Source organism: Pelobates fuscus, chromosome 10 (assembly GCF_036172605.1).
Source record: "Pelobates fuscus isolate aPelFus1 chromosome 10, aPelFus1.pri, whole genome shotgun sequence".
Lineage (NCBI taxonomy): Eukaryota > Metazoa > Chordata > Amphibia > Anura > Pelobatidae > Pelobates > Pelobates fuscus.
In genome coordinates, this window is record NC_086326.1 from 31,216,403 (window position 1) to 31,235,147 (window position 18,745).

An 18,745-nucleotide genomic window follows, 5' to 3' on the forward strand; every position below is an offset into this window, starting at 1 on the left:
AGATACATTTGTTTAATTTTTTTGTTCTTTTTTTGTTATTCTTTATTACGGTTGTGGCACTATTATACCTTCGATATGCAAAGCAAAACATTTTTTAAGTGAAAGAAAATTTGAATTGCACTTTTTTTGTTTGTTTTTTTAGTTACATGTATTTGGAATGTTAAAAAAATATTTTAAATAAAAGATCAAGAAATGATTTACCTACTTTTTAAAAATTTTTGTAATTTTTTTTTTTTTTTAAGCTAAAAGACCATTTACCATTTGTGGCTCCATAATCGCCTCCAGGTATTTATATATAGTGACTACAACCTTGGTCCGTCCGCTGAAGAGAAAAATAAAAAAAAAGTAGTGAACGTAGATTTTTTTTTTTCCTTTTCTTTTTTATTATTGTTCACCCATTTTAAAGTCTTAACATGTAGAATCAAAATTACAAAACATTACCCTGTATTTGTTTCTTACTTTATATACAATGCGTTTCTCTTTAAACACATCTCCTTATCCCTGCATTTTATTTTTTTTGGATTTATTTCCAACATCTGCAAAAATATAGAAAAAAAAACGTCTTATTTGATAGGATTGACTAAAAAGTCTTATTCGATAGGATAGATTCAAGTACTCGCTCTCTTCTGCCCTCGCAAGCAACGTGTGTAGCAAAATTATTTTATTTAAATTTACATCAATTCTTCTGTGTTGTGTGTTAAGTCAGATGATACATTACTTCGTCCTAGCAAGAAATCACATGACTTTGCAATTCTGCTGCCCCTATAAAAATTCACAAAAGAGCAGGTGGAGTATCTCCATGCAAACCATATGTTATATCCCTTTAATATATTTTTTTATTTTTATTGTACTTTACTGTATTATCTGATCACGATGTATTTACACAGCTCTGAAACGTACTATATATATATATATATATATATATATATGTATATATATATATATATAATTTAAAAAAAAGAAACTGTCTGTATGATAATTGGCCTTTTAACTTAAAATGTGTTCTATCTAATATGACAGTTTTGTTTATTCCTAAAGCAATAAAAGTAAATCGAAAAAAAAAGAGGAATATAAAGATACACACAGAAAAAAAACATCAAGGGCAGTTTTGCATCAAATGATAAGACATCAGCATAAACTACAAAGCATTGAGAGAAAGGAAAAAATAAAAGACTCATTTGAAAGATGAAGGGGAGAGGAAAGGAATCAGATCATACGTCAGCCTCTGAAATTATTGGAATTAAGGAAGCAGAAAAATAAACAGTTTCTACATTACCCACATTTAGTGCCGGAGGAGTGCTCTCGTCACTAAACAGGTTAACGTGTCTCCATTTGGAGCGTTGTTCGTTGAATGCATATTTAACAAGGCTATCTCGCTCTGCGGTTAACTTGTAACATAATGTTTAGTTGCAGGTTGGCCGTAGACTCTATAGAAATCCTGGCGGCCATGCTGCTGGGACGCATCGATCCAATCTCTGACAGCAAGTCCTGGAAGAGACTGAGTTACTGAAGGAGTAGGTGGAAGAGGATGCGAGTATTCTTGGGAAGAGACTGTCCAGGGAAAGTGGCCAGACCTAGGATAGGGCTGGTGGCCAGCGTGGTTGGACACAGATGAGCAATAACAGTTGTCCACTGAACAGACTAGGATCTTGCGCCCTCCGTACTGGGAGAGGACAGACTGCTGAGATGACGTACTGTTGGGGTAGTGAGAGGGGTTGAAGACCGAGTTGGAGTGGACCGGTTGTGGGCCGCTGGGAAGTCCTACGATGTGCTGGGTGGAGCTGCAAGGCACCATGGGTTGTGCAGACTGGCCTTCACCAGAGGAAGAGCCCTGGCTTATGTACTGGCCGCTAACAGTTCCAGATCCAGGGTCAAGGAAGCTGCTTTCTGGAAAGGCAGCTGAGTGCTTGCGTTTCTCTGCTCCGGAGCTGCCATTGCAGGTGTACATAGGGATGCTCTGGAGGAATGGCACTGGGGTGCTAAATGGACCTGGTAAACATAGGAGATGAAAATGTCAGGAAATGTCCAACTTCATGTATATGCATTTATAAATCAGCATTTTTATAATGTATAGAAAACCATGTTTTATGAACACTAAAGGCATGTTTGTGGGATGATGATATATAACCTCATAACCCCCTTAATTATTTCTGTAAAGAAATAATACAGAAAACTTACATTATTTCTAAGTATCCCTGGACAGCAATTTATACTGGAATTTGCAGATTTATGGTATTTTTTTTTTTTGTAAATCTGTTTATTGATTTATGAGCATATTTGACATATTATGAAAGTAAAGTAAGACACGCAGGTCTGGGCATGTAAAGAAAATAAAATGAGTAGAGTACAAGCAGGTGAAAACCAAGATTCCGTGAACAGAATATACACAACCGATAATACACTTATTAACAAGGTAACAAGATCCATCCTTACGGGGATCAAATGTTAGCATGGTATCCAAGACTAACGTGTGCAATCGTTATATACAAAACTATACCTGTATTTACATTCGAGAGTTTGCGTTCGGTGTACCCGGGAGGAGTACACCTGGTGGTATACCTGCCAAATTTATGGTATATTTATGTTCTAGCTACGCATCCCATCCCATGGGTTTTTTTTTTGTTTTTTTTAAATGCTACACTATTTTGTTAAACAGAAAAAGCAAAGAGGTTAATGGCAATATGCAATTTCGAAGTCTTCATGCAGGTGTGCTTTGTATGTTGCCATGGCAGCATGCACCTGCACGAAACATTACTGCATCACTGTCAGCAGCTATCGTAAAAGTGACATAGTCACCATGGCAACATGCTCATTCATGAAGAAACAAGTATCACCTTCAGCTATCTTGGACTCAACGTGAAAAATCTAAAAAAATTACCTGCTGAGTTAAATATAATATAATATAGATATATATATATATATACACACAGTATTTATATTGTCAGCCAATAATATATTTTATCATCCCATTTTTCATAACTATTGCTCAGCTTCAAAAAAATGATTGCAATAAAATGTTTTAATTTAGTTTAATCGGCATTTGAAGAAAATGTACAGAGACTTGGCCTTCTCTCCGTTGCCTTCAACCCTTCCATGATCTATCACACATGGGTGCAAGCCTGACTCTGCTACGGATTAAGCGCACACATGACATTTTCTGTTGCTATGTGTGGATGTGCTGAAAATGTCCTTAGAAAGTAAGCAGGGTGTCTCATATTTGGGATATCACTGATAAAAAATGACTACGAAGCTGCTGCTCCATCAGTAATGCCTTCCAGGCTTCTATCGAAGGCCTTCTTGTTCTACATGAGCTGCCATCACTGGACAGCACGCAATTAGAGGTCAGCAAACATAGGCCTTGATTTAATATTGTTGATATGCTTTCTAAATGAGTTGAAAATGATATTGTAGACACATTAAAATACCAATATCCATGGTGTTCTGTATCTCACTTTCAGTCGGCACTGGCAGTAGTGAAGACATAAGACAAAACAACTGACATGTACAATAGGATAGCATGTAATTAGAGATATCATATAAAACTTTTATTCCACGATGTTGATGCTTAAGAAAAAAAAAAAAAAGACCACATACTATAGTGCAGTATATTAAATAATCAATATTGTCCCTTACAGGAATCGATAATTTATTCAGAACATTTTCCTTGGGTCACCGATATCTTGTGATTTCTGATTTTTGCTTCTGGTTTATAACAATCACCATATAGAGCACGGTAGATAATATATGATGGTGTTCACTTTAACAGTGAAGGTAGGGGCACTATCAGAAAGAGGGACCATAGAGGCAATTTAAAGAGAAAAGGGGACATTTCAAGCATAAATATAACAGGAGATACTTTAGGGGAGGGGTACAATAATAGGGAAAAGATAATAAAATGCACCAAGGATGCAAAATACAACGAGAGGAAGAAAGTCTCTTCGGTTTGTACGGAGATCCAGCATTTTGCTGGTGACTGGAATATTTACTATGACATACCTTCTAGCATCTTTCTTAGCTGCTTGTCTTTCTTGGCAATCTCGTTCAGGAAGAGTTTGGAGTTGAGATGTCCGATTTTAGGAGGGGGCAGGCTACCTCCAGTGCAGTTCTGAGTCCTGCGTAAATAAAAAAATAACAATATTAAAGCTCTCTTGTCCAAATTTAATAAACATAAGCCGTTTTTTTCCAACGGTCAGAAATTGAAAGTGAGATCTGGGTAAATTGCAAACTAAAAATATAGCCGATTTGGAGAAATGCCAATTTTGGTTAAAATCTTAAATTCTCTTCAAATTCACTTTGAATTCCCAAAAATTCACACGTGTGCTGCATACACAGAAATATATTTTGTATTAGGTTGGTTATGCAACACATGAAAGAGAACATTGTAATTTAAAAGAGTCTGTGGGGGAGGGGGTGTATCGTGCATTTCAAGGTAACGCTACATATTTTCATAGGATTGTACTTTTCATTGCCACAGAGTATTGCAAAACTGGTAGTTTCTCCCATGATACACTAAGCTAATTAAAACACTTTGACCTTCCTGCAATCGATTTAAATATCTTCCAAATCCTTTAGAAGCTAACATAAGCAATTGGTTTACGGAAGCAACAGCAGTTATGAACTCAAGTTAAGGAGAACAATTGGGTGATATAGAATTGGTAATAGAATGCAAACACAACAAAAGAATGGTGGATTGGTGCTTTTACAAAGAGTGAGCAACTACCCCCAGTGCCCAAAATCACTAAATGGCACTCAAGATATAGTGAAAGAGAAAAGTATAAGGGGGGGTTGCAAAGAGAATATACACAAATATGGTATACTTAGTACAATGAGTGGAACACCTCCTGATTTTCCTACAATAAAAACATATACATAGTGTAATACTGTTTTAAAAGGAACGTTAATCAATAGAGGGTAATGGGTCACTCACAGTAGGCAGAGCCACATATAGCTGGCTCTGACTTCAGTGGCAGGTGAATAATAAGCTTATTCAGGCTTTCAGACTCCCCACCAGGATAGCTTCTTTCCAGCCTCTCAATAATTCAGGATATCCAATTTGGTAAAGATAAATAAAAACTTTACTGGATAAAATACAAAACTGAAATAAGCTAAAATAACATAGGTAATAGAATGTGGACAACACAGCTTATTATTTACCTGCCACTGAAGTCAGAGCCAGCTATATGTGGCTCTGCATACTGTGAGTGACCCATTACCCTCTATCGATTAATGTTCCTTTTAAAACAGTATTACACTATGTATATGTTTTTATTGTAGGAAAATCAGGAGGTGTTCCACTCATTGTACTAAGTATACCATATTTGTGTATATTCTCTTTGCACCCCCCTTATACTTTTCTCTCTCACTATAGAATTGGTAATGCTGGGCCACTTTTCTAAAGTGGAATAATCAGTAGGAAGGAATGTTTAATTCTGTTCCCTTGCGATTTTTCCACTTTTAAAATGTAAAACTCGGGATGTTCTGTACATAGCCCGCAATACTATTGGAAACGCTAGCAAACAATTCAAAATCATTATATCATATTATATGAGGTTATAGCAAAATGTGAGTAAGGATCACCTTTAAAGAAGCCCATCAAAAATATCAATAGAATATAAGAAAATGCTTTTAAAGTTAAAAGGCATGCACGCTAGTAATTTAAATGTCAGTGGTCTTTGGATCCGAAGAATTCATTGTGTTACAATGAATAATTGTAGAATTTAGGACAGAGTCAATAAGGGAGCTGTAAAGACAAAGCAATTTATCTATGGGGTCAATAGAGGAGAATTTTTTTTTTTTAAATGCTCAGATGTACATTGGATCAGTGTGGTAAGCCATAGCTTGTTTTAAAATGTTTTTTTCAGTATAAAGCGTCATTATATTGGTCACTGGCGGAGACTCTTTGCACCCATGATTGCATTGCATTCTCTCTTCTGCCAAAGTTCGCCCTGTTCCCTTTTCTGCCAACCACCAGTGATACATCCATCTGTATGGCATAAAAGTGTACTATAAAAGGCTTCTATGCAAGGTCATAGAATTAAAAGTTGTTGTTTTTTTTTTTTGGGGGGGGGGGGGGGGAGGGAGGCAGGTTGTCTGTTACTTTAAGCAATGCTTTCAGGGGAACATCTGTACTCAGCATCTTCCTTTAACTACTTATATCTCAATTGAAAGGGATATTTTGGGCATCATAACAACTTGCACTCCTTGTTGCAGGTGATGGAGCAAAGACTTTCCTTTGTCCTTGTCTCCCTACACATAACTGCATATAATGGGGGTTTGCAAAAAGTTATGCTTACGTCTTTGCCATCCAAATATTTATATGAGAGATCCCTGAAAAAATGATGGAGCTGTCAGTAAGCTGATAGCAGCCACGGTGTCGATTCTACCAGTTTAGGTTTCTATGCCACTCAGATTTAGTAATGACTAGAAATGGTGCCAATTGATAAACTACATATTCCATACACCTCTGCTGGGCAAGAGTTTATTGAAGAAGTCTATTCTCTGGGAAGCCTGCTAACTGGCTAACACACTTCCTGATGTAGGCAGACCTCCCTGCAAAAGCTGGGGTAGCTTAATGTTACAGCTAGGTTTTAACATATGTTGGCACTTTACAAATGTCAGTAATAAATAAATAAATAAATAAATATGCATTAATCTATTATTATGTATTAAAAAAGTGTGACTTCCAGACTGGATTATTTCTTTAAGACTCAGTCAGGAGACTTACTTTTAAACAGAGAAAATGATTCGAATCACAGCAGGTTTGATATTTTGTACCCGGTGAGAGCAAAGGCCATTGAGGAGACAGTACACGAAAATTAGCATAAAATACAAGTCTGCTGTGGGGATTCATTCTCGGATTTCACGATCACTCATTATTATTATTACTAATGAGTTATTACTATTGCCATTTATATAGCGCCAACAGATTCCGTAGCGCTTTACAATACTATGAGAGGGGGTGATTTAACTATAAATAGGACAATTAAAAGAAAACTTACAGGAACGATAGGTTGAAGAGGACCCAGCTCCAACGAGCTTACAGTCTATAGATATAATATTCACCCAAGCTGCTCTCTTACTCTGGTCATTAAATACTACAGTGCTTTTCCAAGACAGATTATAAGGCAAAGGAAGATAACAAAATGCTGTCAACCCCATCTCCCATGATCCTCTGCCAGATATGTGATCCACCATATGTTAAAGGTCAGGACTTAGTCACCTACTCTTGGCCTAGACAGCCATGCTGTTCCATTAAGGAAACATAAGAGCTCTTTGATCATTTAACATCTGTTGGTATCAACACCAGTGATCAGTGTCAGGATATACACACGCTTTGCAGAGCAGGAGGACAGTATGGCCATTTATTGGATAGAACAAAAGGCTATAGGGCAGACAGTGGGAGGCACAGCTGTATACCGTACAATACAGAACATAAAAGCAAGACTTCAACTTACTTCCTTTACCTGCAACTTTTGTTTTTTTTTTATGGAGCTGATCAAAGGAATTCTCTCATGCACTGCCCCTTTAACTGTTCCCCATTCATTCAGACTAAACAAACTACGCAGGAAATGGCGGCCAAGTAGATAATACAAGGAGCATGTAATAACAGTCTGATTGGGAACTGTAATCTTACCTGTCCATCAGGATTTTCACAGACTTTGTGTTCTGCAAACCAAACAAAAGGCTGAGTTAGTAAGGAAGCCATTTGTGTGCAGCATCTGGCTTACCAGAAACACTTTGAAAAACACGGGCCTCTTTAGAATATTTTTTTCAGAATAGAACCTGCACAACAGACTGTGTTGATATTAAACCTGCATTACAGTTTCTGGGTTTAGATGGTTCTTAGCAGTGTTTAATTCTTTATTGTATGTTTGCTAACCTCCTTTCTAGGCAACTGCCCATAGACCTGTCCGTTGTATTCACTAAACCATGGGAGCCCAAAAGGTAGATCTCCAGATGTTTTACAACTACAACTCCCATGATACTTTGCATATCTTTAGAATTCTGAAGAATGGCAAAGCATCTTGGATGTTGTAGTTTTAAAACATCTAGGGATCTACCTTTTCGGCACCCCTGTACTAAACCAACTTTCAGAGCGAGACAGACAAAAATGGAAAAAATGTTATCCTAAAATATGAGATTCCAGGTAAATTCTCAGAAAACTCTAAATGTAAAAATAAAAAAAGATGTAACTTTTACTCAATCTACAAACGTAGGCATATATAATACACCTTTCATTACATAATGTATGCATTTTTTTACATATATTTTTAAAATCCATTTACAATAAAACAGATATGCTACACAAAAAACAAACATGCGCACAGGGTGCAGTAGACGTGAACGAACAGTTATACTCGAATTCTCTGTTGTAAAAATTCCCTCAGCTTCCCATTCATCCTTTGTCATATATATAACATGGTATATTGCACAGGGCTCTTTCCATTGTCGGAGGGTTCCTCCACTGCAATAGGAAAGGCGTTCCTGCTACAATCCAAAAATCTATCTATTACTGGGTACTATTCCAGTATGTATGAAGCCACTGCACCTACATGGGGACCCAATTTATATCTTGACCCAGACGATAAGAACCACTTGTTTCAAGTACTGCTGTCCAACTGTAGGCTAGGGCTTACCAGACTAAAACTGTCATCGTCTTTGGAAGACTCCAACTACAAATCCCATGATCCTTTGTATGAACTCTAAAGTTGGGTATCCACAATTAAACGGGAAAGGTGTAAACAGATTTTGCATAATATTAATATGGCTCGTTCTTCTGTAATCTTCTTCATAAACTGAAAGGACTAGATATTTCTACCATGCTAACAGTAAATGGATATTTCTTTTCTCTCCATTTTCTGTAAATATTATTATGAACCCCTCTGAGTGTCCAATGTGTAAACATTAAATTTTATGAAGCGTGAATTATAATAACCCATGTTAATAAATAACAATTCAATCTCATTTCCAGCATCTGCAGCATCCAATGTTTATATATCAGCCGAAAACTAAAATCAATACTTTAATTAAGAAGTGATGGGAATTGTAACTAATCTGGAAAAATAGAGCATTGGATAAATCATAAAAATGTGCACAATCCTGGCACAGCCTTGGCAGATATTGCAAATGAGAAGATTTAGAAACATTGTATAATGTTTTCTTTTCTGTGTGAGTTCTCTATGCTGACTGCCAGGTGTAAAGGACAGAGAATGTAACAATGACGGACAGGGATCTATGATGGAGGAGCCCAGTTGTAGTTTAAAGAGGTGTGAATCTCTACATTTAATTTCGTTTTTCACATCCTCACAAACACCGATTTGCTATATGTAGGAGACATAATATTACAAAATATTATTAAAAATTATTTTTTTAAAAAAACATTTTTTTACTTCAGCTTGTCAACATTGTTGCAAGAAGATGACACGTTGAGAATCTACCATGGAACCCATCTACTGAAACATTAGTTAACGTGATCAGTGAGCAGGTTAATAATGAGCGGATTATATCATATGATCGGATAAGGACCAGGAACGGGTAATCAACAATACAGAAAAGTTAAAATTTTTCCCATCAGCAAGATAGCCCACCAGAGGCGGCTCTCTAATTAGGCGATTTAGGCGACCGCCTAAGGCCTCGCGCAGTCAGGGGCCTCGCGGCCGCCTAAATCGCCTGAGGGCAGACTGACATGTCGGGTTCTCGGTCTATGACCGAGGACCCGACACAGGAGGGGGCCCGGCGGCTTGCCCTTTGTGCCGCCGGGTGCGAGGCCCCTCCTGTCAGGCCGCCCGGGGAGAGAGTCAGCCTCAGTCTGCAGCTCCGCTGGGTGTGAGCTGCAGACTGAGGTCTCGCGATCTCCAGCCAATCAGAGCGTTGCCGCGGGTTACCACGGCAACGCTCTGAAAGGAGATCGCGAGACATTCCCCATGTGGTCTGCAGCTCTGCATCCGGCGGAGCTGCAGACCGGAAAGCCCACAGGACCACCAGGAATAAAGGTACATTTTGACCCCCCTCACCCTGCCACCCCACCTGTCACCCCCTGCCACTTCACCCTGTCACCCCCTGTCACTTCACCCTATCTCACCCTGTCACCCCCTCACCCTGTCACCCCCTGCCACTTCACCCTGTCACCCCCTCACCCTATCTCACCCTGTCACCCCCTCACCCTATCACCCCCTCACCCTATAACCCCCTGCCACTTCACCCTGTCACCCCCTCACCCTATCTCACCCTGTCACCCCCTCACCCTATCTCACCCAGTCACCCCCTTCACCCTATCTCACCCAGTCACCCCCTTCACCCTATCTCACCCTGTCACCCCCTGCCACTTCACTCTGGCACCCCCTGTCACTTCACCCTATCTCACCCTGTCACTTCACCCTATCTCACCCTGTCACCCCCTCACCCTGTCACCCCCTGCCACTTCACCCTGTCACCCCCTCACCCTATCTCACCCTGTCACCCCCTCACCCTATCTCACCCTGTCACCCCCTCACCCTATAACCCCCTGCCACTTCACCCTGTCACCCCCTCACCCTATCTCACCCAGTCACCCCCTCACCCTATCTCACCCAGTCACCCCCTTCACCCTATCTCACCCTGTCACCCCCTGCCACTTCACCCTGGCACCCCCTGTCACTTCACCCTGGCACCCCCTGTCACTTCACCCTATCTCACCCTGTCACCCCCTCACCCTATCTCACCCTGTCACCCCCTCACCCTATCTCACCCTGTCACCCCCTCATCCTATCTCACCCTGTCACCCCCTCATCCTATCTCACCCTGTCACCCCCTGCCACTTCACCCTGTCACCCCCTCACCCTATCTCACCCTGTCACCCCCTCACCCTATCTCACCCAGTCACCCCCTTCACCCTATCTCACCCTGTCACCCCCTGCCACTTCACCCTGCCACCCCCTCACCCTGTCACCCAGTCACCCCCTTCACCCTATCTCACCCAGTCACCCCCTCACCCTCTCACCCTCTCACCCCCTTCACCCTATCTAACCCTGTCACCCCCTCACCCTCTCACCCTATCTCACCCAGTCACCCCATCTCACCCTGTCACCCCCTGCCACTTCACCCTGTCACCCCCTCACCCTATCTCACCCTGTCACCATCTCACCCTGTCACCCCTTCACCCTATCTCACCCTGTCACCCCCTCACCCTATCTCACCCTGTCACCCCATCTCACCCTGTCACCCCCTTCACCCTGTCACCCCCCTTCACCCTGTCACCCTGTCACCCCCTCACCCTGCCACTTCACCCTGTCACCCCCCCTCACCATGCCACTTCACCCTGTCACCCCCTCCTCACCCTATCTCACCCTGTCACCCCCTTCACCCTGTCACCCCCTCACCCTGCCACTTCACACTGTCACCCCCCTCACCCTGCCACTTCACCCTGTCACCCCCCCTCACCCTGTCACCCCCTTCACCCTGTCACCCCCTCCTCACCCTACCTCACCCTGTCACCCCCTTCACCCTGTCACCCCCTCCTCACCCTACCTCACCCTGTCACCCCCTTCACCCTGTCACCCCCCTCACCCTGCCACTTAACCCTGTCACTCCACCTCACACTGCCACTTCACCCTGTCACCCCCCCTCACCATGCCACTTCACCCTGTCACCCCCTCACCCTATCTCACCCTGTCACCCCCTTCACCCTGTCACCCCCTCACCCCATCTCACCCTGTCACCCCCCTTCACCCGGTTACTCCCCCTCTTCCTTCCACTTCACCCTGTCACCCCCTCCTCACCCTATCTCACCCTGTCAACCCCTCTCACCCTGCCACCCCACCTGTCACCCCCCCTCTCAAGCTGCCACCCCACCTGTCACCCCCTTTCACCCTGCCACCCCACCTGTCACCCCGCTCACCCTGCCACCCCACTTGTCACCACCATCTCACCCTGCCACCCCACCTGTCACCCCGCTCACCCTGCCACCCCACTTGTCACCACCATCTCACCCTGCCACCCCACCTGTCACCCCCTCACCCTGCCACCCCACCTGTCACCCCCTCACCCTGCCACTTCACCCTGTCACCCCCCCTCACCCTGCCACTTCACCCTGTCACCCCTCTCTCACACTGCCACCCCACCTGTCACCCCCATCTCACCCTGCCACCCCACCTGTCACCCCCCTCTCACCCTGTCACCTTGCCACCCCACCTGTCACCCTGCCACCCCACCTGTCACCCCCTAATACTGTCACCCCCTCTCACCCTGCCACCCCACCTGTCACCCCCCTCACCCTGCCTCCCCTCTCACACCACATCTGACCCTGTCACCCCGCCTGTCACCCTGTCACCCCACCTGCCACCCCCTCTCACCCTGCCACCTCACCTGTCACCCCCTCTCACCCTGCCACCTCACCTGTCACCTCCTCTCACCCTGTTACCCCACCTCTTACTCTGTCACCCCCCACACTACTCTGTCACCTTACCTTGTCACTCCCCACACACTGTCACCCCACCTCACACTGTCACCCCACCTCACACTGTCACCCTCTCTCACTCTGTCACCCTCTCTCACCCTGTCACCCCCCTCTCACCCTGTCACCCCCCCTCTTACACTATGTCACCCTCCCTCCTCACACTAGGTCTCCCCCCCCTCACACTAGGTCCCCCCCCCTCACACTAGGTCTCCCCCCCCCCCTCACACTAGGTCTCCACCCCTCACACTAGGTTTTCCCCTCACTCTAGGTCTCCCCCCTCACACATTAGGTCTCCCCCTGCTCTTTTACACTCACCCTGCCACAGTTACTCCTTTACTCACCCTGTCACCCCCTGAAGGCAATCATTCTACACACTGTCATAAAACACAGCTTCGCCATGAACTTAATGCCAAAGGCCACAGGCAGTACACAAACATACACATGCTCAGAGAAACATACATACATATACAAAGATACTCACTGCCAGACACACACAGGTAGACAATGCAACGATGTATACAAAGACTAGTTCTCTATATCCAGTGCTGCATGCTCTCCCTTCAAAATATCTACAGCTTCTTATACACACACAAGTCAACTGCAATTTTTTTCCAATAATGGTGTTAGTGGGGGCCTCATGTATGAGTTTCGCCTAAGGCCTCACCAAGTCTAGAGCCGCCACTGTAGCCCACCATAGAGACAACAGTGGATACACCCATAAAACATGGTATGGCAGGGAGGTTTTGCTTGTTGCACAAAAGACAGATGGCTTGAAATTGTAAGTTAGTTATTTAAAAAAAAAAGTAAAATATATCTACAGAATAGACTGTATAACAAAACAACCGTGACAGCATTCTTGCACTTCTCATGGATTGGCTTTCTAAGTCTTTCTAAGGAAAATTTATTAAAAAAATAAAATGTAATGCATGAGTGGACTATGATCACACACCCTGGTTTTCTTTTCACACACCAATTGGTTGCAAGTGAATAAGATGCTGCAATCGGATGCTCTGGACATTAGCTCTGGAGTTAGATTTTCCATAAACGTGAATGAGAAAAACTCAGCACATTAATTTAAAGGGACTCTATAGGTTCCCAGACCAATTCCTCTCAACAAAGTAGTCTGGGTGCAGTGTCCCTGTCTTTTCAACCCTGCAGCTGAAAACATTGCCGTTTTGCAGGAACGGCAACGTTTACATTGCAGGGTTAACATGCCTGTAGTGGCCAGACAGCCATTAGAGGCGCGCACATCCCAAAAGCTGAGTTAAACTCAGTTATTCAATCAGATGGACTCAGAAAGAGGCTAGTGCACTAGCATCCCAACATTTCCCTATAGGGAAACACTGGATTGGCTGAGATCACCAATCTTGATGATCTCAGCCAAGAAGGTGGAGCTTCAGCACAGAGAACAGCACCTCCGGACAAAAGGTAAATACATATTACCTTATGGAGGGAACCTACATAGGTAGAGGAACACTATAGCATTCGGAAAACATGTTGGTATTCTTAACATTATAGTGTTCCTTTAAGAAAGTACATTGCTTCCTCATATCCTGAGAGACACAAGGGTGTCATAGTTCAAACTTGTATGATCATTTGCATAGTTGCATAGCATTACTGGAACCTGTGAGACAGAGGAATATGTTAAGTGGTTTATGCGTGTTGGCCCCCTTGCACATACTTAGTGCAAGTTATGTATAAAAGGCAATTCAAAGTAGAGCAGTTGTACTACAGATCCAATAATTCTTTGCTAGCCACATCTGTGCAGAACATTATGAGGATTGCAGTGTAACAATATCAGGGTCTGCATCCATTCAATAAAATATTCCTGATGACTGCTTCATAGTTAGAATATTGCCCCAGAATTATACATAATCCCCACTGACTACATGCAGGCCCTAGGGCAGGGGTAAGCAATCTTCAGTACTCCAAGTGTTGTGGACTATGTCTACCATAATGCTTTACAGCCATAATGCTGGGCAATCATCAAGGGAGATGGAGTTCATAACATTTTAAGGGCCAAAGGTTGCCTACCCTTTCCCTTGAGAGTCAACAAACCCTTTTCTATCATGAACCAGACCTTAGAAAGTGTTAAATAGATTAAAAAAAAAAGGTTTTGCAATTAAAAACGGTAAGAAACCAATATATTCAACTAGGTCTGCAACGCAAGTGAGCACACACCTTCATGAAGTTGATATCATCGGTTTTGTCAAACATGACTTGCACAGAGCTCAGTAGCTTTTTGGCCTCTTGCATGCGCTCATTCAGTTGTAGAACCTGTGCTGCATTCTCATTGCAGAACTTGGCTTGCGCCTTGTCCAAAATGTCCATAGTCTTCCTGAGATCCTCATCCAAGATCTGGTGCAACTTCTCATACTGCAAACGGACCTCGTCCTTCAACTGGCTGACCTTTTCCTGTAGGTAAAAAAATATTTATATTAAAAAGTCAGAATCTGGAAGCCAAGACAGGATATACTTAGTGCACATACAACGGTATACACTAAAGTAAAAAATAAAAGTGGGAGCCTGGGGTGCCCCTTTACTAATAAAAACCCACCTGGTATAACTAACTGTAACCTAACCTACACAGTGCATCTATTCTAGGAGCCTAGAGTGTCCCTTTAATTATATAAACTCACCCAGTATAACTGTAACCTGATCTACAACGTGTGGGTTTTACCAATTCATTGATCTACATTTGCAAAGAAACCAGACGCCAAACAATCTGATCGGTATTTACCATGAAAGAAGAACTTATATCAACGTGACCAAGATTATAAGGGAAAGCCATGAAAAAAGGGAATCAAGCCCTGAGACTATCAGACAGAAAGAGTGGGGAAATTAAAAAGAAGATATCGAACACTATCACTTTAAATGTTAACCCAAATTGAAGGCTTATTAAAAACACATATTCATCCTTTTCTGATGTATAGATTAGTAAGAACTGCATTATGGAGTCAAGTACTAAGATTTGGTTAGATTTTGATACTTGACTGATGCTAGGAGAGATTTTTGCATATCTCCCTTACTCTGCAACAAACGACAGGGACAGTGACTTACGTTGCAAATCACAGTCATTCATTGTGAATACTAATTGTCATTGCTGCCCCATGTGAATACATGACAAGTCAAGCAATGAGTGTTGGAGAAATGTTTATTTGTTTAGTATTTGTTCTGAATTGTGTCATATAAATCATCCAAAGTACTAAACCATTTAAAGGGACTCTGTTTTTTTGCAGAATCCTGCACTGCCCCCTCCCTCCCAACCCCCATCTCATGTTGCTGAAGGGGTTAAAACCCCTTCAGTGACTTACCTGAATCCAGCGCTAATGTCCCTTGGCACTTGGTCAGGCTCTGCCCATGCTCCTCCCCCGTCGATGTTAGGCGGCGGGGGAGACCTAATGCGCATGCGCGGCAACAGCCACGCGCCTGCATTAGACCTCCCCTTAGGAAAGCATTATTTAACGCTTTCTTATGGGGATTCCGGCGACAATGGAGGTCCTAATGCATAGCGTAAGGACGTCCAGCGTCGGGTAAAACACTTTGTGTTTTAAGAACCCGGAAGTCCCTCTAGTGGCTGTCTGATAGACAGCCAGTAGAGGGGGACTTAACCCTGCAAGGTAATTATTGCAGTTTAAAAAAACTGCAATAATTACACTTGCAGGGTTAAGGGTGATGGGAGTTGGCACCCAAACCACTCCAATGGGCAGAAGTGGTCTGGGTGCCTAGTGTGTCCCTTTAATAAAATCCAATGACAACATGATTTTATGAACCCCTGCAGTACAAACTGAGTGCATGCACAAGGCTGGTTTTATTTTTTATTTTTATAACTGCAATGCGTTGCAAAACGAAACATTTATCTTCCCACACTACTCCAGTGCAGTTTCCCTCCTGAAGACAAAATACATTTCTTAGCCAGTGATTAAGTCAATCCAACTGACCAAATACAAAACAAAAATAATAAAAAAAGAAATGAAGAAAATCACAGTTTAGTAGATATGGCCCGAATGAAAACTTGCATGCATTTAATTATGCATTTTTCCATTGTGGGTATACCTAAAAAGAGCTTGCAAAAGTTGCAGTTCTTTTATCTGCTGCCTTTGCAAGCCCTCCCCTTCTAACTCCACCCAATCGTTCTCTGGCTGTCCAATCACAGACTTCCCAATGCAGCCTAATGAGAAGTCTTTGCAAGGCAGCTGCTCTGGGCAATTACTGCCTCTTGAGTTTAGATCCACTGAGCTAAACAAGCTAGCAAGTAATAGGACTGGTTGTCCAATTGGGGGTGTAACAAGGTTACTTTATAAAAGGAGTAATTACTATTTAAATCTGCACTTCAGAGGACCTATTACTGGCTTGTGGAAAACCGACAAGGAAACTAAGGATTTTAAGTCGAAATATCCAAATTGGAGAAAAATCTTTTGAAATTCCCCGGTTTATTATCCACTGTATCTGTTTTATAAAATAACTTTCTTTGAATGTAATTTTCTTGTTCTAGAAATTTACATTGAGTCATTCCTGATACTTTCAAGAATTGGAAAAAATTTGCCATTTATGTAACATTATCATAAAACATAGATTAGTATGATGAAATTAAGAAAGATATGCGGCAATGCATAAGAATAAGATCCGTTATAAAATAAGCAAGCTGCACTCAGGCTCGTTTCAATAAGCCAGACTTCCGTTGGTATGAGGATTTAGCGTTTTTTGTTGTTTACAGGGATATAGCTTAAAATCTGTGGACAGGCAGATTACTGCCCACCTTTAGACACAGTCAGATAGGATGAGTGTCACAGAGCAGTCTGTCGTGCCATCTGTGTGTGTATATGCCTGGTTTATCCGCACGCACATGCAAAAGAGATGGCAACTTTGTCCTAAGCAGGTCCTCAACACTCCCCAAGCTTTGAAAGACATTTTTTGTACACACAGAGTAACATTAAACACTAACACTTCTACAAATAAAGTTTTTTTTTTTAGACTTTATAATCATGCTGAATAGTTCTGTTGGGTTCACAAACAGCTGGGAAATTTTAGACTAAAAAAAACGACAGGGATATTAACTAAAGAGACTGCAAAGTGACCCTAAAATGTAAGGCTAAAATAGTTAGATTAAAAATGTTTCCAAGTCACCTATGTTTTACGTTGTGATACTCTGGCCTTAAATTGGACATTATCGCTGAATTCTCACTTTATTGAATAACCCTGGAAGTTAGAAGATATTGCCAACTCAATCAAGATGAAGAATGCTTCTATTTAGCCTATTTGGTTTATATTTTGCACATCAGCAATGAACTACGCACCATAGCTCACTGTATTCTATGTACTAAATATCTGACTATAGTGAACTTGTAAACATAACATTTCGGCAAAATCTGAAAAATTCACCAAATGTCACAGGATGGCCACTGACACTTTACAAATCACCACATATTAGTATTTAGTAAATCCACAAAGAGGCAACTGTCAGGGATTCTAAGTGGATTAAAACATTTAGGCCAGAATTATCAGAGTAAAAATGTAACACTTCTCAGTTCTGCTCCATTTTATAAAAACATGAGATTCTCTTTACATTGCAGGCAATGGTTACTTCAGTGAATAACCTTGTTATTTTTTATGGGAGAGATTCCTCTATATTTAAATATGCTTTAGGAACTTTTCTAATTGCTCATATAAACACACGTAGGCACCTTGTGACTCAGATAGAAATCTAGGAAATAAGGAGAATCGGAGAACTGACAAAACCGTCAAATCGAAACGAATTCCCAATACTTCTGTTTTACTGCTGGGCTATTTTGACCTTCAATTTATAATTTCCTTGTGAGCGAGAATAACTATTAGTGTAGTAACTAAACTCCCGAGTCTCAGTTTGAATGCGCAGATTTTCTTGCAGGGTTTTTCGAACAAGTGCGAATTATCTAAAATGATTTGGAAAATCTTTATAATTCATTACATTGGCCTAAACGTTCAAATTTGCTTTGACTTTAACTTAGCTTTTCAGCCATTCACCTTTTATTGAATAATCTCAACAGATTCCCTGTTCAAGGGTTATTCTAAACACCATAACTACTTCAGTGATTTAAAGAGGTCATGGTGCCTGAATTGTGTATATGTAGCGTTTTTCTTTGAAACGTTGCCCATAAGGAGTTTTATCCCTCTGCAACTCCACCTCCGGTAGTTTCAAACGGGTGTCATTATTCCTATGAACAGAACGCCATTCATTGGCTGAAAATGGTCAGCCGACGCAACGCTCCCAGCCATTCAATGGCCGTAGGGATAGACTTGGAACAGGCTTCTGCAGTGCTGCAGGCCCCAGGA

General features: G+C 42.0%; 1 protein-coding gene across 1 annotated transcript in view; it reads right to left on the reverse strand.

Annotated features, from left to right (window-relative positions):
* Positions 1-972: 972 nt before the first annotated feature.
* The window catches only part of TRIM8 (tripartite motif containing 8), a 68,939-nt gene continuing 51,166 nt past the window's right edge, over positions 973-18,745 (reverse strand). The window contains exons 3-6 of the mRNA XM_063433965.1: positions 14,615-14,848; positions 7,634-7,665; positions 3,997-4,112; positions 973-1,989 (exon numbers count right to left, since the gene is read on the reverse strand). Coding sequence (XP_063290035.1) covers positions 1,385-1,989; positions 3,997-4,112; positions 7,634-7,665; positions 14,615-14,848 — 987 coding nt within the window. The 3' untranslated portion in view covers positions 973-1,384. The remainder of the gene's footprint in view (positions 1,990-3,996; positions 4,113-7,633; positions 7,666-14,614; positions 14,849-18,745) is intronic.